Source organism: Macaca thibetana, chromosome 9 (genome assembly GCF_024542745.1).
Source record: "Macaca thibetana thibetana isolate TM-01 chromosome 9, ASM2454274v1, whole genome shotgun sequence".
Taxonomy (NCBI): Eukaryota; Metazoa; Chordata; class Mammalia; order Primates; family Cercopithecidae; genus Macaca; species Macaca thibetana.
In genome coordinates this window covers 93025609-93052460 of record NC_065586.1, presented here as the reverse complement: position 1 = coordinate 93052460, position 26852 = coordinate 93025609, and the positions used below count along the sequence as shown (strand labels likewise).

The 26852-nt window shown below is 48.4% G+C and overlaps 2 protein-coding genes across 2 annotated transcripts in view; one reads left to right on the top strand and one right to left on the bottom strand.

Annotated features, from left to right (window-relative positions):
- PGAM1 (phosphoglycerate mutase 1) overlaps window positions 1-26852 on the bottom strand; it is a 1080404-nt gene that overhangs the window by 419074 nt on the left and 634478 nt on the right. The window lies entirely within an intron of this gene.
- Window positions 1-26852, top strand: part of SLIT1 (slit guidance ligand 1) — a 187809-nt gene that overhangs the window by 153280 nt on the left and 7677 nt on the right. Inside the window, exons 24-32 of the mRNA XM_050802861.1 lie at window positions 1664-1735; window positions 2524-2595; window positions 12478-12641; window positions 14568-14692; window positions 14980-15077; window positions 19428-19567; window positions 19752-19845; window positions 22411-22548; window positions 26510-26747. Coding sequence (XP_050658818.1) covers window positions 1664-1735; window positions 2524-2595; window positions 12478-12641; window positions 14568-14692; window positions 14980-15077; window positions 19428-19567; window positions 19752-19845; window positions 22411-22548; window positions 26510-26747 — 1141 coding nt within the window. The remainder of the gene's footprint in view (window positions 1-1663; window positions 1736-2523; window positions 2596-12477; window positions 12642-14567; window positions 14693-14979; window positions 15078-19427; window positions 19568-19751; window positions 19846-22410; window positions 22549-26509; window positions 26748-26852) is intronic.

The following is a 26852-nucleotide window of genomic DNA, read 5'->3' as shown; positions in this document are numbered from 1 at the left end:
TGTGGTGGCGCACATCTGTGGTCCCAGCTACTTGGGAGGCTGAGGTGGGAGGATGGTTTGAGCCTGGGAGGCAGAGGTTGCAACGAGCCAAGATCATGCCACTGCACTCCATCCTGGGTGACAGAGCTAGACCTTGTAAAAAAATTTAAAAAAAAAAAGAAAGAAAAAAGGAAAGGAAGGAAGGAAGGAAGGAAAGAAGGGAGGGAGGGAGGGAGGAAGGAAGGAAGGAAGGAAGGAAGGAAGGAAGGAAGGAAGGAAGGAAGGAAGGAAGGAAGGAAGGAAGGAAGGAAAGAAAGAAAAGGGTGCTATTCTTGCTAATCCCCTGCTCCTGCCTCTCCCAGCTCTGAGACCCGGGCAATCACTGCTCTGCTTTCTGTCACTATAGGTTAGTTTGCATTTTCTAGGGTTTTACATACAAATGGAAAAAGTCGTTTTTGCTTGGCTTCTGCACCCAGCATGATTATTTTGGGGTTCAGCGTGGTGTGGTGTTGCGTGTGCCGGTGGCTCTTTTTCATTGCTGAGCAGTGTTCCCCTGCACAGGCGTGGATGTGCCACAGTTTGCTCATCCGTCCGTCTGCTGGGGACACGCAGGTTGTTTCCAGCATGGCGCTGTTGCAAGTGTGATTCCCTTATTCATCTGCCTGTCTGCCCTGGATGGATTCAATTACTTGGAAGCATTTTGGGACAGTGGCTTAGCCTGTGGGCTCTGGAAACTGAAAGCTGTAATGAAAATCCCTTCTTAATAACTTTTTTCTTTTGAGATAGAGTCTCTCTCTGTCACCTAGGCTGGAGTGCAGTGGCATGATTTTGGCTCACTGCAACCTCTGCCTCCCAGGTTCAAGTGATTCCCCTGCCTCAGCCTCCCGAGTAGCTGGGATTATAGGCGTGTACCACCATGCCTGGCTAATATTTGTATTTTTAGTAGAGATGGGGTTTTGCCATGTTGGCCAGGCTGTTCTCAAACTCCTGACCTCAGGTGATCTGCCCACCTCAGCCTCCCAAAGTGCTGGGATTACAGGTGTGAGCCACCGGATCTGGCCCCTTCTTAATGGCTTAATAATGTGACCCCGGAGAAGTTCTTTCACCTCTCAAGGCCTCAGTGTCCTCATCTATAAGATGGGCGTAGTAACAGCACCTTCCTCTCTGTCACAGCTTTTCAACAGTAAATTATTGTAGATGACTTTGCCTGTCCACCCTGGAAGTGATCGGCTGAGACAGTGAGCTCCCCGCAGGCAGGTCCTGGTTGGGTGTCACCTTCATAGGGAACTTGCCTACGCACCTTGCTGGGGCAGCCCCTTAGGGAATGTTCTCAATCATAACAACAGCAACTCTCCTTTGTTGAGGATTGATTGGAGCCAGGCATGGTGTTAAGGGCTTCACCTGGATTTCACCCCCAGGACAGCCCTATGGAGTTGGCATTATTTTTGTCCCTATTTTACAGTCAAGGGAACTGATTGAGGCAGAAAGGGATTAGGGGGCATGCCCACGACCACCAGCTTCTCAGGGCACAGCCCAGCCCATAAGCTTGCCGGCTGCTCTGCCTCCCCTCACAGAGCCCGAGGAGGCTGCTGGGTGAGAGGGGCCTCCACGTCCTGGGCGGTGGCTGTGCCCACGGGGGCCAGGCACTAACTCGGTGCCCTTCCTCCGCCTCCTTCCTCCACAGGATCCTCAGCTACAATGCCCTGCAGTGCATCCCGCCTCTGGCCTTCCAGGGACTCCGCTCCCTGCGCCTGCTGTAAGTCTCCTCACTCGCCATCCCGCCAGGAAATCCACCCCACCGAGGTTCCCGCCACCCACCTGGTGGACAGAAATGTTCTCATGTCTAGGGTCCACACTGTGCCGTGGTGGAGTCCAGAGCGTGGTCACTTAAGCTCCTGTGGATACTCTCATTCCCAAGAAGCTAGGGCGTGCATAGGAAATGATCTGAGAAATGGGGGTTGCTGTCACCCCCAAGATGAGTTTGTGGTGTTGGCGGGGGGACATCCAAAATAAGGTGGCCCTTCATTTGCATGTGAGACTTCTGTTCAGATTTAAAAATGTTTGCAAGGGATTTGTGAACCTCTTCTATGAGTTCTCACTGGGAGGTTTTGCCCTGGGATCAAAGCCCTCGATCCGTCCATGATGATGGCCTCAGTCAGCCCACCAGGGTCAAGGTGACGTTCTCCCAGCCCTAACCTGTGGCTGGCCTTCTTAACTTCCTTACTAAGAAGAAGCGCCTCCCACTTAGGCTCCTCTGCTAAAAGAGGGAGGGCTGTGGGTGCACAGGTCCTGTTTGTAATATAAACGCGGTGTTTCAGTCCTCTGAAGGGCTGGGGGACAGGGCGGTCCACCTCAAGGGTTTCTTCCCTGTGGCCAGTGGGGCAGGGTCTCTGAGCTGGGGGCCATCTCCCTTGGGCCACTGACTGAGAGGCCTAGAGGGAAGGCCCGGCCTGTCCCGTCTCTGCAGAGGGCTGGGCCTCTCCCTCCAGCGGGTCTCCCATCTCTGTCCATGGATAAGGCACCAGCAGCCTCTTTTCTTCTCAGGTCTCTCCATGGCAATGACATCTCCACCCTCCAAGAGGGCATCTTCGCAGACGTGACCTCCCTGTCTCACCTGTGAGTACTCCAGCCCCTTTCTCTGGGTCTCTGGATTTCAACAGGACTTGGTTTCTGAGAAGACCCCACCTCCTGAGATTGTCAGAATTTGTTGCTTTTACATTGAAATTAAGCTTGTGAACTTCCCATGTGCACCTTCTGGGACTCTTATATGTCCAGTGGTTCATCAGCTACAGCAATAGAGTAGAAGAACAGTTCCTCGCAAGCAGCAGTGAAGGTTGTAATGACCATTGATCGATTGCTGTGCACTTTGCCTGCCTCAGCTAATGTGCGCCTCACAATTGTCCTACAACATAGGTACTGTGGTTCTTATTTTTCACACCAGGAAATGGATGGAGAAAAAGTGGGACGCTCGCTGGAAGCTGCACAGCTGCGGGGTGGTGGGCTTTCTGACTCCTAGGCCAGTGCTCTTAGGCGCTCCGCTGGTACTGTGCCTCCGACTTCACACAGTGGGGGATGAGCTCTGGAAATGTACTGCCCCCAATCCGTGCTGTAATTCGATATAGAACTACTTCCAAAACCGTTTAGCTAGCAGTGCTATGAGAATTCTTTAAAAGCGGTGGGCTTGATTCCTCAAAAATCTCAATATAGGATTACCATATAACCCAGCAATCTACTCTAAGAGGTATATCCAAAAGAATGGAAAGCAGGGACTGAAACAGATGCATGTACACCAATGTTTGCTGCAGCATTATTCATCATAATGAAGTGGGAACAGTCTATGTCCACAGATGGTAAACAAAATGTACTATATACATACAATGGGATATTGGCCATAAAAATGATGAATTTCCGATGCGTGCTACCACACAGATGAATCTTGAAGGCATTATATTAGGTGAAATAAGTCAGACACAAGAGGATGAATATTATATGATTCCATATATATGAGGTACCATATATATGATTCTGTATATATGAGTCAAATTCATAGAGACAAAAAGTAGAATGGTGGATGCCAGGAGCTGGAGGCAGGGGCCATGGGGAGTTGGTGGTCAGTAAGCACAGAGTTCTTTTGGGGTGATGAAAACGTTTTGGAAATAGGTAGTGGTGATGTTGTACAACACTGTGAATACCATCAATGTTACTGAATTGTACACTTAAAATGGTGAAAGTGGCAAATTTCATGTGATATATATATTTTGCCATATAAAAAATAGACAAAATCAAGAAGCACTGGGCTGTGACAGGGCCATCCTAATTCTGGAGGTTGGGCAGGGCACTGAGCAGGCAGACATTCTCTCCTGGCATCTCTTGGCACTACTGGCCAAGGCAGGATAGGAGAACTGTGGTCACGTGGACTATGCCTGGGACCTCAGGTGCAACTGTCTCCTTTTGCTCTCAGCCCCATCCTTAAGCCCTAAAAGGGCCTGGTGGGCAGACATACCCAGGTTGGAGAGCTTCTGGGGCCCCCAGCCACTCTTCTTGAAGTTCATTCACTCATTAGTCTCACTAGATTTTCTCTAAGGTTCACTTTTTCTGCATTTTAAACTCTAAAACCAGAGTGTATATTTAGTATGGTAATGTTCCCCACCCTTCAGAAAGCATGTTAAATCAGCGGTGCATCAAATAGCATCGGGAGATAAAATAGTAATAGGTGTTGCTCTTTGAGGGTCTGCCTGAGTCAAATACTGCACTCTACTTCATCTACAAGGTCTTGATTACCCCATGATTGAAATGGGAAGTGAGTTTTGTTTTATGAGCCAGCGCCACATGATTGGCAAGAACTGTCTTGAGGACCACACTGAAGATTCCAGGGCTGGACCTGGACTCAGTGGAAGGGGTGCAGTGATTGATTTGTAATGTCTGCCATGGAAGTGGGAGGGGTAAGGGGCTCTGTCCCAGGTGGTAGGATTTGATTTATTATTTCCATTTTACAGTCCTAGGTTCTAAAAAGTTACACAGCTTCCCTAGGATTTGAATTTAGGTGTCTCTGATTCCAAAGCTCTTTATTTATTCTTTATTGCCCTAATAAATACATCCTAGGCAACCAGAGTGACTCCAGTGCTGAAGAATTTCCTAACACAAGGTTTCTGCCCACTGTGACCATTTGGGATCTTATAAAGAGAATTCAAAGGAAGCAGTGACTAACTCTGAGCAAGTCCAAGGGGCTTCACAGAGGAGGTACCGTTTATGCTGTCATTGGAAAGGAACTAGAGTTGGCCAGTTGGAGAAAGTGAGGAAGGGCATCCTAGGAAGAGGGAGCAGCATGTGCAAAGGTGTGAACACGAAAAAATGGGATGTTCAGGGATGCTGTGTTGTCCAGCATAGGATAAAGGGTGTTTGGTTGGGGAAGGAATGTGGGGTGGGAGGAGATGAATCTGGAAAGGGACATTGGAATTCTGTTGTGAAGGACCATTTGTTGCCTGCTAAGGAGTTTGCCCTTCGTTGTATACAGAAGGGGAATTGTGGGGAATTGAGTTTCAGCAAACTCCTGGAAAGCCCATGGTGACATACAGACGGTGAGTGGGATGGGAGGAGGCAGGAGTGAGCCCTGCTGGAGGTGGTGCCTCTGGACATAGGTCAGGTTGGGACAGTGTTGTTTATTGTTCCTACTGACTTGAATTCACCAGGGCTTGTTTCCATCTGTATTGGGTAATTTTTGGTTGCACGCTCATTTTTGCTGACATATATTTAGGAATTCTGAAGAGCTAAGTTGGAGATGCTCCTCTCCAGAGAGCATTTGTGCTTGTCTCTGCTGGGCACCAGGGGCTGCTGCTACCCTGGGACCACATAGCTTTTGTTGCATACCCCTGGGCATAGCCGAGTGTCCACTTTTACTGCCCACCTTAGCCTTTTCAGCATCTAGTCTACATTTTACATCTTTGCATTCGCCCTTAATATTTCTCTTCTACTCGGGGTTTAACTGTGCAGATGCGTGGTTGGCTACCTTTTCTCCTTCCTCATGAGAACCAAATTAACACCCAAGTACATCTTGTCTCCAGCTCAAAATATACAGGTTTTGTTTTTCAAATGAGAAGTGAGCAAACAACATATGTTTTGAGCAAACCAAAAAAACCAAAGCTGCAAAAACAAATTTTGAGCCTATACCCATCTATAAATTAAGACTTTCTTTAGGAGAACAGTAATATCAGGCCAGAAGCCAGATCTAGTTTCTAAGAAATAAACCAGTAAGTAAAGATCAGGTTAGCAGTACTTGTAGAAAATGGCATCAGTTTTACTGATTAAATGTGTTTATTAATTGCACCTAAGCTTAATTTCTCTACGAAATAGCATCTGTGTGAAAGAAACCTTCCGTTGTTATCAAGAAAGCTTGTGGATAAACTCTGCCCTTTATACCCAGGGCTTAAGATGGAAACAGGCAGCCGCCTGGAGGATGTGTGTATACTCATGTTCATGTGCGTGCACATATGCACGTGTAGTATTGATGTGATATATGTCATGTGCACACACACATCGGTTGTCGCCTCTGCACTCAAGACCTGCAACTCTTCCAGAAAGAGTTCTTGAGCACTTATAAGGAGTTGAAGAATGGTAAAAAGATGACACAGACCCACTGCATTCACTCCGGGCTTCATGAAAGCTGTATACAATTTGAAGGGAGGCCCTCGCACACCGCTCTATGACAAGTGATAATTGAGGGACAGCCAGGAGTTACCATCCAGTGTTCCTGGTTCCCGAAGGTGCTGATGTTACTGAGAAGCCCTGTTCCTGATCTGACTCTGGCCAGGACCGCTCCTGTCCACTCGCAGTGTGGAGGAGGGGCGTGTGGAAGAGGGGAAGTCATCATATTTAAAACCCTTGAACTCTAGACTAATCAGGACTGGGGGCTTTAGGTTCTTGTTCTGCCATCAACTTGCAATGGGCTTTCAGACAATTTATTCTTCTCTCGAGGCCTCTTTTCTCACCTGCACCAAGATGATTTCTAAGGTCTCACATGGTTCAAACAAGCTGTAACGATTGTGAGCACTCTTCACTGTGCTGCACTTCAATGCCCAGCACAATCGTCTGCTATTTACTTTGCACTTAACTCATCTTCCATCTATCCATCCAGTCAGCCATCAGCAAATATCTACTATGCACCATGTCCCAGGCTAGGGTTCCCCAGTGTCTGTCTTTGTTGCTATAATCTGGCATTTTGTTGCCTCTAATTTGCTGTAGGCTGGAAAGCTAGATGTCCAAATTCATTAAGAATTTGGCATGAAAGGAAATATGGAAGGAGTAAGTAAATTATGGCATGCCCATATGACAGAATAGCAAGTAATTAATAATGACAACACATTTATTTATTTATTTATTTATTTAGAGATGGAGTCTCGCTCTTGTTGCCCAGGCTGGAGTGCAGTGGCGTGATCTTGGCTCACTGCAACCTCCGCCTCCCGGGTTCAACCAATTCTCCTGCCTCAGCCTCCTGAGTAGCTGGGATTACAGGCGCCTGCCACTACGCCTGGCTAAGTTTTGTATTTTTGGTAGAGATGGGGTTTCACCATGTTAGCCAGGCTGGTCTCAAACTCATGACCTCAGGTGATCCACCCGCCTCAGCCTCCCAAAATGCTGGGATTACAGGCATGAGCCACCATGCCTGGCCAACACTATAACTTATTATTTGATGAAAACCAGAATAAAGTAGACTGTACACTGTGATGTACAAACATACACACAGGAAATGAAAGGGAATACACTAAAATCAAATCAGTTGCATTTATGGGATGATAGATAGTTCTTTTCTTTTTGAATTTCCTTTGCACTGAGATGTTGTGCTTTTCTCATGCTTTTAGACAGGCATTCATTCATTCACCAAACATTGACTGGTGCCTGCTAGTGCCTGACACAGCTGGGGATTTAGTGGTTTCTGCCCTCAAATGACAGTAATGCACACAGATTGATCACCTAGGAGTGGGATGGATGGTTCTGCGACTTGTGAGACAGCCAGGGGAGGCTATTTCAGTCCAGGTTACACAAGTAGGAGCCGGGTAGGGCCTTGGCATGAACAGATCAAATAGCTACTGTTTCAACTATTTCCATATTATGCCAGAGATCAACAACACAGGGTTATTTATACTTTGGCTGGGGTATAAACCTGAATCCACAGTCCTTTTGGACTGATGTGGCCTGGCTGCGGTGTCTGCCTCCCCAATCCCTGCCCACCAAATACATCTCAGTCGGGCCTTGGCTGTCCACTCTCCACTGAGTTCACAGGAGTTTTCGTCGGGAGAAATAGTCCCCAGGTGAATACAAACTACAAGTACTACCGAAGAGAGGGCAAGGCAGTCCTCAGCCACGAAAACCCAGCCTTTGGATAAATGAAAGCTTGTAATGTTGAATTCAGGTGTGGCTCAGAGTCTATTCAGTATAGAAACAAAGAAAAGCAAGTGTGGGCCAATCCAGAATTCATATTTTTGAATAGCTTTAGATGTGACTTTGCACCCATATTTTTTTGTTGTTGTTGTTTTTTGTTTTTTGTTTGTTTTTTGAGATGGAGTCTCACTCTTTTTGCCCAGGCTGGAGTGCAGTGGCTTGATCTTGGCTCACTACTCCGCCTCCTGGGTTCAAGTGATTTTCCTGCCTCAGCCTCCCAAGTAGAGTAGCTGGTATTACAGGTGCCTGCCAACGCACCCAGCTAATTTTTGTATTTTTAGCAGAGATGGGGTTTCGCCATGTTGGCCAGGCTGGTCTTGAATGCCTAACCTCAGGTGATCCGCCTGCCTTAGCCTCCCAAAGTGCTGGGATTACAGGCGTGAACCATCACTCCTGGCCTGCACCCATATTTTTTTTAAGATGGAGAGAGGAGAAGGAGCACTTACATCTCAGGTGTCACTTTGCTGCCGTTTATGGAGGGACTGTAAGCCATGTCACAGGCCCTCTCATTCACATGGCCTCAGATTTCATCTTTTTGGCATTTTTCTCTAAATGAGCTATAGGATGGAAATAAGGCATTCCCAATCATCTTTCAACTTGTGGCTCATTGCTAGGCCACACTCCTTATCGTGTGCTATAAAAAAAACCTTGGGCCGGGCGCGGTGGCTCAAGCCTGTAATCCCAGCACTTTGGGAGGCCGAGACGGGCGGATCACGAGGTCAGGAGATCGAGACCATCCTGGCTAACCCGGTGAAACCCCGTCTCTACTAAAAAATACAAAAAACTAGCCGGGCGAGGTGGCGGGCGCCTGTAATCCCAGCTACTCGGGAGGCTGAGGCAGGAGAATGGCGTAAACCCGGGAGGCGGAGCTTGCAGTGAGCTGAGATCCGGCCACTGCATTCCAGCCTGGGCGACAGAGCGAGACTCCGTCTCAAAAAAAAAAAAAAAAAACCTTTTGTTTTTTGAGATGGAGTCTTGCTCTGTCGCCCAGGCTGGAGTGCAGTGGCACAGTCTCGGCTCACTGTAAGCCCCACCTCCTGGGTTCATGCCATTCTCCTGCCTCAGCCTCCTGAGTAGCTGGGACTACAGGTGCCTGCTACCACACCCGGCTAATTTTTTGTATTTTTAGTAGAGACAGGATTTCACTGTGTAAGCCAGGATGGTCTCGATCTCCTGACCTCATGATCCGCCCACCTCGGCCTCCCAAAGTGCTGGGATTACAGACGTGAGCCACCACGCCTGGCCAAAATATACTTTTAAATAAATTGTGTATTTATCTTTTGAATCACATACTTTTGTGACATCACACTTTTTATTAGTATAAAAATACTAATCTGGTGAGTACAAACATTTTACCATTTTTGAATTCCTGTTATCTTAAAAAGTCTTTGTTTTTCTAAACACACTGGAACTTCAGAAAAAAATCACCCATCCCATTAGCCAGGATGGATACTGTCAGCAATAAGGAAAGAAAAAATGAAACACATGCCAAAGTCGAACCTGCTCTCTTTTCTGAGCTGTGTTGTTCCCTCGGCACCTCTTTTAGGTCATGCGTGCTTGTCTGTCTTCTCCCTCTAGGTTGCAGGCTCTTTACTGAAACATGAAGTGACCCCCAGAGATATTAAGGGAGCCACTCAAGGTCGCCCAGGCATGGGGCAGCTGCGTGGGGGCCGGAGTCCCGGTCTTGTTCAACCTGCTTTATAAGATAGTGAGTCATCAGCTGAGCTATTCTGGGGAATTCCTGCTCAGAGCCACTGCTGCTTTAATCAGGCTGTACAGGTCTCAAGGGGAACTGCTTCCTCTGTCCTGCCCAGAAACAGGTGGAAAATGGCAGGGCATCCATTGGTTCCTTAGTCAATGTGCCCATTCTCATTCACGTTATTTAGCCTTATATTTTCAAAATAATGTAGATATCAATGAACTTTAGGCATAAGGCGTTGATTTTCCTATTTGCTGAGTCAGAGAACTCTGGCCCACCTTTCCTTCCCTCTTTCCCTCCCTCCCTTCCTTCCTTCCTCTCTTTCTCTTTCTTTTCTTTTTCTTTTTCTACTGAGTTTCAGTCTTGTCGCCCAGGCTGGAGTGCCGTATCACGATCTCAAGTCACTGCAGCCTCCGCCTCTTGGGTTCAAGTGATTCTCCTGCCTCAGCCTCCCGAGTAGCTGGGACTACAGGCATGCGTCACCATGCCTGGCTAATTTTTGTACTTTTAGTAGAGATGGGGTTTCACCATTTTGGCCAGGCTGGTCTGGAACTCCTGACCTGAGGTGATCCACCTGCCTCGGCTTCCCAAAGTGCTGCAATTACAGTCATGAGCTACTGCGCCCAGCCAGAACTCTGGCTCTTTCTTACCCTCAAATCCATGTTTTGTCCATCTCTAAGTCTCTCATGTGGTTTAGTGGAGAGATTCTGAGCTTGCCTCTCAGATCGGTAAGAAACAAAGGGGTTGGCAGTATGTCGGTGCAGGCATGAGAGCAGGCCCAGCCTTGTACTGATGGCCAGTGTAAGTGGATACAACCTTTGTGGGTGGGGGTGGGCTATTAGCATATTACACGTGCTTCCTCTGTCCCCCAAATCCTACTCCTAGTCATCTATTCTAAAGAAATACACCACCCAAAGAGGAGCCAGGCGTAGTGGCTTACGCCTGTAATCTCAGCACTTTGGGAGGCTGAGGTAGACGGATCACTTGAGGCCAGGAGTTTGAGAACAGCCTGGCCAACATGGCGACACCCCCATCTCTACTAAAAATACAAAAAAAAAAAAATTAGGTGGGCGTGGTAGTGCACGCCTGTAATCCCAGCTACCCAGTAGAATAAGGTACAAGAATCACTCGAACCTGGGAAGCAGAGGTTGCGGTGAGCTGAGATCATACCACTGCACTGCAGTCTGGGCCACAGAGTGAGACCCTGTCTCAAAAAAAAAAAAAAAAAAAAAAAAACCAAAGAGGCACGTATTATGTGTGTTCACTGCCATTGGAAAGAACCAGAATGTCCAGCAACAGGGACGCTGTCCACTGTGCCGTGGGGTATCCGCTCTGGGATATTGCAGAACAGTTGGACACAATGAGATAGATGCTTATATGCTGACCGGGAAGATTCCCGAGACGTGCTGTTTAGTGACAAGGAGCAAGCTGCTCAGTAGTGATGTGATTTGTAAGGAGGAACCATGTGTGTATGTGTGGAAAGGCCTGGAAGGCTGTACATCCGAGTATGGTGACCCTGTGACCATGTGCCCCTTTGTGGAGGGCAGTGACAGTGGGGTGTAGACTTTTATTTTTTGTAATGTGAATGTATCACAATTTATATAACCACTCCCCACTGATGAACATGGGATTTCCAGTCTTTCCATTACAAATAAGACTGTTGCACAGATGTCTTTATGTGTGCCTGCAGGTAAACGCCCAGAAACAATGGCTGGATCAGAAGGCAAGTGCATGAGTCATATGATAAGTGTCACACAATTCCCCTCCACGGGCGCTCTACCATTTTGCACCCCCATCAGTAACACAGGAATGTGCCTTCAAAAAAATTGAGGTGAAATTCACATAATATCGAATTAGCCGTTTTTTAAAAAGTGTGCAACTCAGTGGCATTTAATCATTCACAGTGTTGTGCAGGGCGGACACTTTGTCTGCGATGTTTGAGAGTGGCTGACAATGAGAATGCACTCATGTGTTCTGTTTAATTAAAAATGAAAAGAAAAATAAAAGAGCATGGGCTTCGGAGGCAGACAGTGGCGCATCTGGATCCAGGGGCTGTCCTTCGCTAGTTGTGTGACCCCAGGGAAATTACTTATTCCATAGGAGGCTCGGTGCCCACGTCTTTGAGATGGAGAGGAGAAAACTTGCGCAGTGGAGCTGATGAGATGATTCGGTGCACAAACACAGGAAAAGCAGCTGTCTCATTGCAGCGGTCGATGTGGGTTGCTTTCTCCCCATGCACATTAGAGGCTCTGGCCTCAACAGCATGGCCCCAGCAGCTCCCTGCTTCTCTGTGTGATCTTAGGCAAATTCCTCAGCCTTTTTGAGCCTCAGTTTCTGCACATGTAAAATGGGGATAGTAGTGCGTGGGGATGACTAAGTGAGACAATGCATATGCAGTGCTTGAACCAGCACTGGCAGCTGGGTGCAGTGGCTCACACCTGTAATCCCAGCACTTTGGGAGGCTGAGGTGAGTGGATAACCTGAGTTCAGGAGTTCAAGACCAGCCTGATCAATATGGCGAAACCCTGTCTCTACTAAAAATATAAAAATTAGCTGGGCTTGGCAGCATGTGCCTGTAATCCCAGCTACTTGGGAGGCTGAGACAGGAGAACTGCTTGAACCTGGGAGGTGGAGGTTGCAGTGAGCTGAGATTGCGCCACTGCACTCCAGCCTGGGCGACAGAGCGACACTCCATCTCAAAAAAAAAAAAAAAAAAAAAAAAGAGAAGCAGCACTCGCTACACAGTAAATGCTCACAAAATGGAGGCTAAGATTTTTGCCAGTCCCTGGTGCAGTGCCTAGGTTTCCAATGGGCGAGGGACCCCATGAAGCTGTAATGCCTGCTTCTCTCTGCTTTCTGCTCAGGGCCATTGGTGCCAACCCCCTATATTGTGACTGCCACCTCCGCTGGCTGTCCAGCTGGGTGAAGACTGGCTACAAGGAACCGGGCATTGCCCGCTGTGCTGGGCCCCTGGACATGGAGGGCAAGCTGCTCCTCACCACGCCTGCCAAGAAGTTTGAATGCCAAGGTGAGCCTAGGAGCGCGGCCCCTGCTGCTGGGGGCCCGCGGAACTGGCCCAACACTGCAGGGCCTTCCTAACATGCCTGTGTCCCTGTGGCGACTGCTGGGCAGGGAGTCAGGGGACAGGAACAAGCCACCTGCGGCTTGATGACTGCCTTCCAGTCCTGACATATCATGGACAAAAAGAGCCAGGCAGAAAAATCCCAGGCCGTCAGGGCTGTGATCCCTCCCTGTGGTTACATAAGGAAAATAAAAATAGCAGCGGTGTTTCTGGGAGCTCCAAGCCTCGCAGCAGAGCATGCGCTCAGACCTCCCTTTGGTAGGAATTGTGTTCAGCAGTTAACTTAGACCTCTCTCAGTCCCTGGTGGAGCAGGGGACCCAGCAGCCACTCTCCCGACGTTTACAGAAATGCAGAGCCAGAGTGTCACTGGAGGCTGGTTCCGGCTTTGCCCTGGGACGCTCCACTGTGGGCATGTGTAAATACTCATTCAGGGATTGAGTGACGGCCCAAGCCCCAGAAGCCCTGCTGAGCACAGTCAGGTGGCTGAGTGGCCGCCGGGGCTGGGCTTTATGTGCAGGGGTACAGCGGGGGGGAAGACACTGGAGGCCGTGGAGCACGGCCCCTGCCCTCTGCAAGCTCAGAGGCCACCGTCGGAAATGAAGCTGACAGCTGTAGGTTAATGAGGAGGCCCTGGGCCACCCTGCGTGCAGGATGCTGTCACAGCCTAACGGCTCAGAGGGGCCTGATCTGCGGCTTGGCTGTTGGGAGCAAGTCAATTTATGCTGAAACATTTGCTCTGTGTTTATTTAATGGGGCGGGATTGGTGCTGGTGAGAAGGGGTTTTGTTTTGTTTTATTATTTTTATTGAAAGAGAACACACACACATTAAAGTACACAGATCATGAGTGAATGGGTTGCTGAAGTTTCACAAGCTGAACTCACCCAGGTAACCTGCACCTGGATCAAGAAACAGAACTCCAGCTGGGCGTGGCGGCTCACACCTGTAATCCTAGCATTCTAGGAGGCTGAGGTGGGAGGGTCGCTGGAGCCCAAGAGTTCGTGACCAGCCTGGGCAACGTGGAGAGACCCTGTCACTACAAAAATTTTTTTTTTAATTAGCTGGGCATGGTGGTGTGTGCCTCTAGTCCCAGCTACTGGATGGAGATGGAAAGATTGCTTGAGCCCAGGTCGTTGAAGCTGCAGTGAGCCATGTTTGCGCCAGTGCATTGCAGCCTGGGTGACAGAGTAAGACATTGTCTAAAAAAATAAATAAATAAAAATAAAGGAAAAAAAAGGAAACAGAACCCCATCTTCACCCCAGAAGTCTGTCATGTGTCCTAGTCACTGCTGAAAAGTTTGTATTTCTGCTCATGCTCATGCCTCTTCAGCAGGAGCAATATTCCACCCCTTCTAGAAGGCATCTTCCAGGGAAGCCTGAGTTCACTGGTCTTCCTATTTAGTCTCCTGAGATCCTGCTGCCACTCACGAGTGGCGTCCCAGGTGGCCTGGCTGTCAGCTCCTCTGGTTACCTCTACAACCAGTGCATCCTGGAGATGCTGGAGGGCCTGCTGTAGCAGGGAGGTGGGGGAAAATGATCCTCCCTGGCTCAGGTGTGGAGGGGAACAACTCCTGCTCCCTGGTGTGGCCAACCTGCAGAGCCGAGCTTGGGCACGGTGCTCACAGAGTCACCGTCTCCTCTCTGCCAAGGTGGCCACCTTCTGTCCTCCTAGTCAGCAGGTGTCAGGCTAGGGTCATTGCCTCAGAAGGGCATGAGGGGAAAGAGGAAGGGCTGGCTGACTTCGGTGGTAGCAACTGTGCCCTTCTTACATGGATCGTGCGGCCCTAATGGCCACGGTGCACAGCGCCCGCTCTGTGCCCAACCCTATGCTGCCCACCCCTCCCCCTGCACTAACATCCTCCCCTTGCTACAGGTCCCCCAACTCTGGCTGTCCAGGCCAAGTGTGATCCCTGCTTGTCTAGTCCGTGCCAGAACCAGGGCATCTGCCACAATGACCCCCTTGAGGTGTACAGGTGTGCCTGCCCCAGCGGCTATAAGGTGAGTGGAGGCAGATGCCGGGGAGGAGGAGGGCTCCTCCTGTGCACTGCAGGGCTGTCCCCAGGGCCCGGAGCACCGCCTGACTCAGAGCAGATGCTTGAGTGAACCAGTAATCAGTGACTTAACATATGAATGAATGAAAGAATTAATTAATGGAGTGGACGAATGAATGAATGAAAACAAGTAACTCCTGGGACAGGGAGAGGCTGAGCTGCTGAGGGTCTGGCTGGCTGTGGGCTCATACTACCGGGTCTCCCTGGGGTCCCCATCACTGACTTTCCCCCCAGGGCCGAGACTGTGAGGTGTCCCTGGACAGCTGTTCCAGTGGCCCCTGTGAAAACGGGGGCACCTGCCATGCACAGGAGGGCAAGGATGCCCCGTTCATGTGAGTTACCTGGAGGGGCAGGAGCCTGGTGAGTGCTGATGGGTCCAGCACCTGTGCTTCAGGGCCCTCCTTTCCCTCAGGGATGGCCCAGACCTTCTGTGCCCTGGGGGGAGGTGGAGGCACACGGTGGGGGGGCAGGCATGTACTCCAAATCATAGCCAGAGGGCTCTCTCTCACTGGGCCAACCCCTTCCTTGCCCAGATGCGGTGGGAGCACAGAGAGACCAGTGGATGCCTGAGCCATACAGCTCCCCAGCTCCAGGGTTGACCAGGGCTTGGAGTGGGCTCTGCTGCCTCCTGCTCCAGGCCTTCTTCCTGCTCCTGCCAGGTGCCATGGGGGCCTTTTTGAAGGCACTGGGAATCCATGGCCAAAGCATACACAGTGCAGTGCCAAGGACCACAGCAGGGGTGTTTGAAATTCCTATAAATTTCCATTCAGGCTGGGCGCGATGGCTCACGTCTGTAATCCCAACACTTTGGAAGCCTGAGGTGGGTGGATCACGAGGTCGGGAGTTTGAGACCAGCCTGGCCAACATAGTGAAACCCCACTTGTCCTAAAAATGCAAAAATTAGCTGGGTATGGTGGTAGGCACCTGTAATCCCAGCTACTCGGGAGGCTGAGTCAGGACAATCGCTTGAAACTGGAAGGCGAAGGTTGCAATGAGCTGAAACTCTGTCTCCAAAAAAAAAAAAAGAAAGAAAAGAAAATTTCAATTCATCCCAAAGCCTCCAATCTCCCTCGAACAGCCTGCTCCTGACCGTGCTGCCTGCAGGCAGGGACCTGGCCAGCCCCCTCAAGCTGCCACCCTGAGCCCCTGAGACACAGCTGGGGCTGCCACTGGGTGGGTGAGGCCTGTCCAGAGGTGGGAGCCAAGGGCTGTTTGCTTTCTCTGGGGTTCCCCCATCTCATGAGTCACACTGGGCACTGTGGGAGGGGATAGCCCTCTGGCCCTGCCCTGAGCAGCCTATTTTCTGCTGTTCAGTGAAGGGGCCAGCCCTAATGACCCCATCTCTTAAGTCCTTCCAGAGCTGACATCACAACGCAAGCCCCTCCCACTGGCTGCTTCCCCCAGGACCGCATAACGAGCCCCACCCTCCCAGAGCTTTTCTGAGGAATACATAGTATTTAGTTGCTGAAAGTAAATTGCTGGCACAATACATTGGCTCTTCAGAAAATGATGTTGAATCTGGGGGCAGAAATGGCTGAACCTGCCTCTGCATACCCAAATTACCAGATGTAAAAATGAATCACTAAATGGCCTCTCTTCCCCCGGTTGCCTTGGAAACGGCGTCCTTACACTCTGCGCCTAGCTTCCTCTGAGCAGCTCCCTGGGTGCGCCCTCCTCATTCCTGAGACACCTCAGCTGGGGGCTGAAAGGACACCCCCTTCACCCTGAGATGGGGAGATGGGGCATCTCTCATCTCACCGCCTTACAGACTGGGGGCTGGGGGAGTGGGCTCTCCAGGTGGAAAGGGGGTGCCTCCACGAGTTACCCCTCAACCCCGAGGCTCTCTGGGGCGCCTGTTATCCCCTGACCTGTGTCCACTCCCACTATCCTGCCCAGCTCCTACCACAGGCCACTTTCTGAAATGCGAAGCTGACCCTGTCACCCCAGCTTAAAACCCTGCTGCTGGTCCCCTCCAGCCTTCAGGGAAAAAAATTTAACCGCAGACCATTTCCTACAATAGTGTCTTTTTACTCACAGACTCCCCAAACACATTCTAAAAACTAAACACTCCCTCACACATCCTTAGATTGACAGCTAAAATTTTCATTGTAAGTTTTTCATTGCAAAGGAGGTAATTTTCCAGATATTGTAAATATTATTAACATTTAAAAATAAAACTATCGCTTTATTTGGGAGGCTGAGGTGGAAGGGCCTTAAGACCAGTAGTTGGAGACCAGCCCGGGGAACATGGCAAAATCCCCATGGCAAATCCCATCTCTACAGACAATTAAGAATTAGCCAGGTGTAATGGCGAGTGCCTGTAGTCCCAGCTTCTCAAGAGGCTGAGGAGGGAGGATCGCTTGAGCTCAGGAGGTCGAGGCTGCAGTGAGGTATGATCACACCACTGCACTCCAGTCTGGGCAACACAGTGAAACTGTCTCTAAAATTAAAAAAAATTAAGTTTTAAAAATATGACATTAAATCACTCTTTTATCATTCTCTAATGCAATCTAAACAGCATATCATTTTGACACTTTTTTTTTTTTTTTTTGAGACAGTCTTGCTCTGTCACCCAGGCTGGAGTACAGTGGCAAGATCTCGACTCACTGCAACCTCCGCCTCCTGGGTCCAAGTAATTCTCCTGCCTCAGCCTCCCAAGTAGCTGGGACTACAGGCATGCACCACCACACCCGGCTAATTTTTGTATTTTTAGTAGAGATGGGTTTTCACCATGTTGGCCAGGCTGGTCTCGAACTCCTGACCTCAAGAGATCCAACCACCTTGGCCTCCCAAAGTGCTGGAATTACAGGCATGCGCCACCACACCTGGCCAATTGGACACCATTTTAAAATGACACAAACAAGTTCTTCTTTAACAGTTGAACATTTTACCTTGTTCTTTTTTCTCCTCTAACTAGTATTTTATTTTACTCTTTACCCTCCTGTCTTTTTTTTCTAACCGAATATATTTTTATGCTAGAGTCTTTTCTTGAGTACTCTGTCCCCAACATGGGTACACGTAAGGTAAAACTTAAAGTTTTTTTCTTATTTCTCATCACTATAAGCTTCTGATTTAAAGTTTCTTTTGCAGTGAGTTATCCCTACAATAATTTGAAATGACATAACTGTATTATGGAATTGGGTTGAAGATTATTACACATAGAAGGAAAATTTTATTAGAGTGTCTCTCTCTTAATGAGATGGATCGGGTGCTTTTTCGTTCTTTTCTTCTCTCAGCTGGCATATGGGTGCATGTTGCCGAGTGAGAGAGGACACAGTGGTTGATCTTCCCCTGTTTCGTTTTGTTTTTATAGATATACATGCTGGGAAAGTTTGTTCATGTAAATAAACTGGTGAGATTAGGAGTTTTATTATAGCCATGTCACTTAATTCTTTGAAAGCCCTCCCAGTTTATATGCCAAATCTCCACAGTGACCTGTCATCAAGATTATTTTTAATGTTCTATCAGCTGACAGTTCCATGAGGCCTTCCTTCGATTACTTCCAGTGCACAGACCTGGAAACCTCTTGACTTAGATTGCATGTATTCATTCACTTTCTAAACATCAGGATTCCTAGCTGCCCCTTTATTTGGTGCCTGGAAGCATGCCCACCTTTCTACCTGTAGGGCTTGTCCCATCACCCCCCAGTCTGTAAGGGCTGGGGCTGGGACAGATGCCACCATTTTAGAGTTTAGGGAGGAGCTCGTGCAGATATTTGAAGATGTGGAAATTAATTTCTTGGACCTCTCTCTGATTCACACACCCCTTGGAAACCTTGGCTGCCCCAGGGGAAGGTGTATCCTGGTTTGAAGGTCACTGATCCCCAGGGCCCCTCATGACCAGGCTCCTGCTCACGGCAGCCCTTTGCTCACCGTGCCTGAAGTCTGTGCTCCTGAAGTATTGGACTGTGTGGATGGGCAGGGCCCCTGGAGAAGACTGGCTGTGGGGTTCCCTTCCACTCCAGGCTTTTTTTTTTGAGACAGAGTCTTGCTCTGTCTCCCAGGCTGGAGTGCAGTGGCGTGATCTTGGCTCACTGTAACCTCCCCCTCACAGGTTCAAGCAATTCCCCTGCCTCAGCCTCCTGAGTAGCTGGAATTACAGGCACATGCCACCATGTCCAGCTAATTTTTGTAATTTAGTAGAGACAGAGTTTCACCATGTTGGCCAGGCTGGTCTCCAACTTCTGACCTCAGGTGGTCCACCTGCCTTGGCCTCCCAAAGTGCCGGGATTACAGGCGTGAGCCACCGCGCTTGGCCACTCCAGGCTTTTACGCACACCTCTGCCCCAGTCACCTTCCTCCCCTTCCTGCTCTCCCTTGTCAGGGTCCTTGGCTAATTCATCACCTCCTCCAGGAAGCCTGCCCTTATCACTCTGTGCCAAGGAGGAGCCAGGTGTCTCCTGCCCCTCTGTGCCACCTCCCTGGCTTCAGTGCTTACACCATCCTGGTCCTCACTACCTCTCCTCTCACCACCCATCTCCTCTAGCCTCCCCACTAGACTGTGAGTGAATCCCATGAGGGCAGGGTCAGTCTTGGTCACCTCTAACCCTGCCCAGCACCTGGCAAGGGCCTGACCCGGAGTAGGGACCCTAACTCTGTGGAATGGTGATATTGACCAGTAGCCACAGGCTTCCACCAGTGTTCCAGGAGGGCTGTCTCTCCATCCTCCCATTCCCCGCACAGGTGCTCCTGTCCCACCGGCTTTGAAGGACCAACCTGTGGGGTGAACACGGATGACTGTGTGGATCACGCCTGTGCCAATGGGGGTGTCTGTGTGGATGGCGTAGGCAACTACACCTGCCAGTGCCCCCTGCAGTATGAGGGTAAGCGCGCCAGGGCAGCAGTGTCTGGGGGAGGTGGGGGACAGAGACAGCCCTGAGCCCCCAGGCCCAGGAGTGGAAGGGGGTCCCTGCCTCAGTGTCTGCAGGAGGATTCCTGTGGGTCTGGCCACCCAGCAGAGCACAGGAGAGCAGCTTCTTTCCTGCCCCTTGCTCGTTCTTTCCCCAGGAAGGGCCTGTGAACAGCTGGTGGACTTGTGCTCTCCGGATCTGAACCCGTGTCAACACGAGGCCCGGTGTGTGGGCACCCCGGACGGGCCCAGGTCAGTGTTGCCCCTTTCCAGGGCCAGGGAGGAGCTCGGGCCCCTGAGTCAGACTGGATTCCAGTCTGGGCTCCGCACTCCACCCTCATTTCCTCATTTGTCCAGTGAGTCTGGTCTCAGCTCTACAGGGTTCCTGAGAATCCATGCGGGGTTGGGGTAGAGGGGTGATGTGCCCAGCTTTGTGGCCACAGAGACCTGGGTTTGCAGCCTGACCCTGAATGTGTCAGTTGCCTGCCCTGAGCTTGTTTTCTCATCTGTAAACTGGGCGCAACAGTAGCTTCCTCCTGGGGTGGCTGCAAGGGTAAGATGAGAAAATGCATGGAAAACGCTTAGCTCCAGGTCTGGCATCTGTGAAGTGCTCCAGGCTATTATTCCAGATCCACCATTTCTTATCCCCAATTACAAAATCCACAAAGTTCAGGAAAGCATCCCATCTCATGGCCAGATCTTATCTGACCTGGACGTATTTGGTAACAAAAGCTGCCCTGCACAGGTATGAGATTGCTTTTTGTTGTTATTCATCCCATGTAATGTGAACATGTGTAGATTTTGTGGCAGAAATGTGAATAAGTCTGATTATGAGGTTGCCTCAGCTCCTACCAGTAGGTTGTGTAATATGCATTGTCTGACCTTACCAAAATCTAAAAAGTGTTGAATTCCAAAACCTGTCTGTCCCAGGAGGTTTGGGTAAAAGTTGTCGGTCTGTATTTTCATCATGGTTGTTATCGGCATATGTGAAAGTGTTTGTTACTTGAAGACTGCTTTATAAAGGTCACACATTTTTAAAATAATGCTTCCCACTGCAGTTTTGCAAACATAGTCTCATTTCTGGGACCTCCCCATTCCACCAGTCAGGCCAGCAAGGGGTGGTCAGGGCAGAGTTTCCTGGGGCTTGTGGCTGAGGGACCCAAGCCCAGGGACTCGGATGGAGTCCCCCAGGAGCCCCCTGTCTAACTGGAGCAGCCTGAGGCCCATGACAGGAAGCAAGAGTCCAGGATTGTTGAGGCCTGGTTCCACGGTCGATGGGCCCACAAGAGCCTCCATCCAAATGGTGGACGGACACTGTACTCCTGCGGGGGCTCCCAGGGGTGGGGCTTGGCAGGCAGACCAATCAGCAGTGGTAGATTGGGCAGCATGCGCCCTCCTTGGAGGGTGGGATAAGGCAGGACTGCACATTGTCCAGCCTGGAGCTGCTAGCACAGTCCCTCAATCACCAAGGGTAAGCACTGTGCTTAGCTCCGGACCCGGGGCTGTGGCACACAGTGGAGTGTTGAGTGCGTGTTCTCTTAACTGCCTGTCCTGGTAGAAAAATAGAACTGACATGCTCAGCTGTGCCTGGCATTACCAGCAACCCAAGACACATATCCAATATATAGTCATTAAATGAATGAACGAGTAAGTGGTGGCTTAGCTACTATAACATTTTTCAGACTGTAACTCCAGACTCATTAGTAGATTGTGATCAATTGGATATAAAGGGAGCCCCAGCCCCTGTTTAATATTAATGTCAAGACTAACATTAAAAGATGAAACAAAGTATCAGAGAGCAACATGCCATCTTATATAATAAGGATAATCGGTATTGTTGTATGAATCTGGTTTCGAGTGTGTGTGTGTGTGTGTGTACATACTGGGCTTGAAAGTATTTCTTATAGCCCGAAAAACACTGGACAAGGAAATGAGTAAAAAACCCAGGCAAGAGCACCCATCTGCCAGGTTGCGTGATTGAGCTTCAGAGTTAGGAGTTTAGAAGAAGATCAGACAAGGGGACTGCTCAGTGAGGGCTGGAGTGCTCTCTGGAGGCTTCCTGGAGGAGGTGAGCTGGCTGGACCATGCTGGGAGAAAGGAGACAGTATTCTGGAATCCACAGGTGTGAAGGCAGGGAAGTGCTTGGTGAGGTGAGTTTGGTGTCGGGGGATCAGGAGGCCTGTAGGACAGAGAGCAAGGCCATTACTAGAAAGGACTACTGGAGTGTCCTTCATTTATTTGATAGGCAGACAGTAGCCCAAAGGGAGTGTTTTGGGCCAGCAGTGAGGCATGGTGGGAGCTGGGAAGCTGGGGGCTGACCTGAGGTCAAGGCACCCACTGAGCAGGGGGCACTAGCCCTGCTGAGGACTGGGAGGCTGGGGAAGGAGGAGTGGGGGAGTCTGTGGAGCTCAGCCACGTGGTAGCGGGTCCTGGGAGAACAGGGAGGGTGCAGCTGAGCCGCTGGAGAGGTCAGGAAGGGGCTGACACTTGGCCTTGGAAGTGCTGTTGCTGGTGAGGGTGGGTCCTCCGTGACAAGACTCCATCTCCCCCTGCCACTGGGGTCTACTCTTTCAGCCCCAGGCCTCTACCTCAAGTCCACGTGAGCTCTCTTCTCCTACTAGGAAAGGCTCCCAGGATGGGCTGGGGCCCTTTTAGATCCAGAGCTCTGTGTGACCTCCTGGAGATCCCCACAGCCTCAGTGGAACTTGAGGTTCTCCCTCACATGTACAGACTGTGTGTGGGGAGCCCTGGTGCATCCCTGGCCTCCCAGGCTCCGTGTAGCTGACCCCCCAACTACCCATGCCCCCCCCACACCAGGTGTGAGTGTGTGCCAGGTTACACAGGTGACAACTGCAGCGAGAACCAGGATGACTGCAGGGACCACCGCTGCCAGAATGGGGCCCAGTGTATGGATGAAGTCAACAGTTACTCCTGCCTCTGTGCTGAGGGTTACAGGTGAGTGGCCCCTGGACACACTAGGAGTGACTCCTTGTGGCTGTCAGCCCCTGGGGTGGCAGGAGCCTCCAGCCATGCGAAGGAAAGGGGTATGGGTCAGAGCCTGGGAGTTGGATGCTGGGGTTTTAACCATGGCTCTGCCAGTCACCAGCTGTGCAGCCTTGGGAAAGTCATGTAACTGCCCAGGGCCTAGGCAGAGGACCCCTAACCTGTTTGGTGCAGGGGGTGAGAGGTGGGTGCAGATGACAGGGCAGTGTGCTGTCACTTATCTGCCTAGCTGAGCCTCTGAAGACATGTCCTGCCACAAAGGTTATTTACCAGCCCACTGGGCTCCCCTGGGAGGTTGGAGGGCCCACCCTCTCTCCAGCCACCCATATCCCATGCTCCGCTCACTCATTTGTTAAAAAATAGCTTTACTGAGATATAATTCACGTAGCATACAGTTTACTCAGTTCCATGTAAAATTCCATGACTTTTAGTTTATTCCCAGAGTTGTACATCCATCACCACCATCGATTTTGAACATTTTCATTTTCCCCAAAAAAACCTCATACCCCTTATCTGTCACACCAGCCCCTCTTCTATCCCAGCTCCAGGCAACTACTAATCTCCTAATATTTGTGTCTATATATCTGCCTGTTCTGGGGATTTCCTGTAAGTCGAATCGTCGTACAATCTGTTGTCCTTTGTGACTGGCTGCTTTCACTGAGCATCATGTTTTGAGGTTCATCCGTGTGGTAGCATGTGTCAGCACTTCATTCCTTCTTATGGCTAAACAGTGTTCTGTTGTATGGACATAACCACATTTTGTTTACCCACTCATCAGTTGATAGGCTTTTAGGTTGTTGCCACTTTTTGGCTATAATGAAGACTGATCTTATCAACATTTGTGTACAGGTTTTTATGTAGACATACATTTTTAATTATCTGGGATATATACCTAGGAGTGGATTTTCTGAGTCATATATTAACTGTATGTTTAACTGTTTGAGGAACTACCAAACTGTTTTTTTCCTAATGGTTGCACCATTCCCACCACCAGTATATGAAGGTGTGAAGTGGTAGCTCATTGTGGTTTTGATTTGCATTTCCTCAGTGGCCAATGATGTTGAGCATCTTTTCGTGTGCTTATTAGCCACTTAAAAATATCTTTTTTGGAAAAAAAATTCTATTCAAGTTCTTTGCTCATTTTGAAATTGAGGTATTTGTCTTTTTGTTATTGAGTTGTAAAGGCTTTTTATATATTCTAGACAAGCCCCTTATCAGATATATGTTGACAAGTATTTTCTCCCATTTTGTTGGTTGTCTTTTCTTGATAATGCACAAAAGTGTGTAATTTGGGTACATCTAGTTTATTTTTTATTTTGTTGCTTGTGTTGTGGGTATCCTAAGAAACCGTTGCCTAATCCAAGGTTATGAAGATTTATACCTATGTTGTCTTCTAAGAGTTTCATAGTTTTAGCTCTTATATTTAGGTCATTGATCCATTTTGAGTTAATTTTTATATTTGGTGTGAGGTAGAGGGCCCCACTTCATTCTTTTGCATGCAGATATACAGTTGTACTAGCACTATTTGTTGAAAAGATAATTCTTTCCAGTTGAATGGTCATGGCACTCTTGTCAAAATCAACTAACTTTAAATGTGAGGATATTTCTGGACTCCAAGTTCTATTCCATTAATCTGTATGACTGTCCTGATGCCAGTACCACACTTTCTTGATTACTGTAGTTTTTGTAATATATTTTGAAATTGGGAAGTGTGAGTCCTCCCAGTTTGTTTTTCTTTTTAAAGATTGTTTTGGCTATTCTGAGTCCCTTGAATTTCTGTATGAATTTTAGGATCAGCATGTTGATTTCTGCAAAGAAGTCAACTGGGATTTTGATAAAGATTCTATTGAATCTGTAGATCAATTTAGCTAGTGTTGCCTTTTTTTTTTTTTTTTTTTTTTTTTTTTTTGACAGAGTTTTGCTCTTGTTTCCCAAGCTGGAGTGCAATGGCACAATCTTGGCTCACTGCAACCTCTGCCTCCCAGGTTCAAGCAATTCTCCTGCCTCAGCCTCCTGAGGAACTGGGATTATAGGCGTGTGCCACCACGCCTGGCTTATTTTTTGTATTTTTAGTAGAAACTGGTTTTCACCATGTTAGCCAGGCTGGCCTTGGACTCCTGACCTCAGGTGATCCACCCATCTCGGCCTCCCAAAGTGCTGGGATTACAGGTGTGAGCCACCATGCCTGGCCCAGTATTGCCATTTTAACAATATTAAGCATACTGATCCATGAACATGAATGCCTTTCCATTTATTCAGATCTTCTTTAATTTCTTTCAACATTTTATAGTTTTCAAAGTATATGTTTTGCACTTAAAAAATTTATTCTTAAGTATTTTATTGTTTGATGTATTATAAAGGAATTGTTTTCTTAATTTCATTTTTTGTTTGATTTTTGTGCATTAATCTGGTATTCTACAATCTTGCTGAATTATTTCATTAATTCTAATAGCATTTTAATGGACTCTGTAGGATTTTCTTATACAAGATCATGTCATCTGGATGCATTTTATTTCTCCTTCCTTCCCTCCTTCCCTTGCTTGCCTTCCTTCCTTCCTGCCTGCCTGCCTTCCTGCCTTCCCTCTCTCCCTCCCTTCCTCCCTCCCTCCCTCTCCCTCCCTTCTTCCTTCATTCCTTTCTTTTCCTTTCCCTTTTTCCTAAGTGCCACGGCTAGAACCTCCAGTAAAATATTGAATAGAAATTGTGATAGCAAATATCCTTGTGTTGTTCCTAATCTTAGGAGAAAAAAATTCAGTCTCTCATTATTAAGTTTGATGTCAGTTGTGTGTTTTTTGTAGATGCCCTTTATCAGGTTGATGCAGTTTACTTCTATTCCTAGTCTGTGGAGTGTTTTTGTCATGAAGGAATGTTGAAGTTTGTCAAATGCATTTTCTGCATCTATTGAGATGAACTTTTTTTTTTTTTTTTTTTTTTTTTTTTTTTTGCTTTTTCATCTATCAATGTCATATATTCCATTAATTGAATTTCAGAGGTCAAACCAGCCTTGCATTTCTGGCATAAATCTCACTTGGTCATTGTATACAATCCTTTTTATGCTGTACTTGATTTGCTAGTAATTTGTTGAGGATTTTGGTGACAATATTTATAATAGATATTGGTCTGTAGTTTTTTGTGATATCTTTTGTTGTGATGTCTTTGTTTTTGGTATCAGGGTAATGCTGGTCTCATAGAATGGGTTAGAAAATGTTCCTTCATTTTTTATTTTTTGGACAAGTTTGTGAAGAATTGGTATTTATTGTTTTTAAATGGTTGGTAGAATTCACCAGTTAAACTATCTGGGCCTGGGAATTTTCTGATTACCAATTCAATTTCTTTACTAGTTATAGGTCTATTCATATTTTCTATTTTTTTCTTGGTTCAGTTTTGGTAGTTTGCATATTTCTAGGAATTTGTGCGTTTCATCTATGTTATCTAGTTTGTTGGTATATCATTGTTCATAGTATTCCTTTATAATTCATTGTATTTCTATTAGGTTGGTAGTAATGTCCCTTCTTTTATTTCTTATTTTAGTAACTTGACTCTTCCCTCTTTATGCTTGTGTCTTAAATCTCAGTTTTCTTTTCTGTAAAATGTATATAGTAAAATCTGGCTTGCAGAGTTATTGACGTTGTCAGTAATTACCTTGGATCTTGTTAAAAAGCAGATTCAGTGGGTTTCCCATTTCTATCAAGTGTCCAGGTAATGTTGATGCTGCTGGACCAGGGACCATACTTGTATCCTGATATCCTTCTGGCTCTTAGCTCTCTCATGAAAAGTGTTTATTAGGAGCATCTTCTGTCACTTTAAGAATCCATTTTCTCAAGATGTTTAGTGTATTTCTCTCCAGGGCTATGGGAGAGGAAGATACCCCCTTCCTCCTCGGCCCTCTCTGACTTGTGTCCTTTCCTCTCAGTGGACAGCTCTGTGAGATCCCTCCCCATCTGCCTACCCCCAAGAGCCCCTGTGAGGGGACTGAGTGCCAGAATGGGGCCAACTGTGTGGACCAGGGCAACAGGCCCGTGTGCCAGTGCCTCCCAGGCTTCGGTGGCCCTGAGTGTGAGAAGTTGCTCAGTGTCAACTTTGTGGATCGGGACACTTACCTGCAGTTCACTGACCTGCAAAACTGGCCACGGGCCAACATCACATTGCAGGTGCGTGCCAGGGGGCTTGGTCACAGAGGGGAGTCAGGGAGCAGGGGACCCTGGCTTAGGCCAGAGCATCAAGATGCATCCCTGCATGGTGCCTGGGGAACTGGA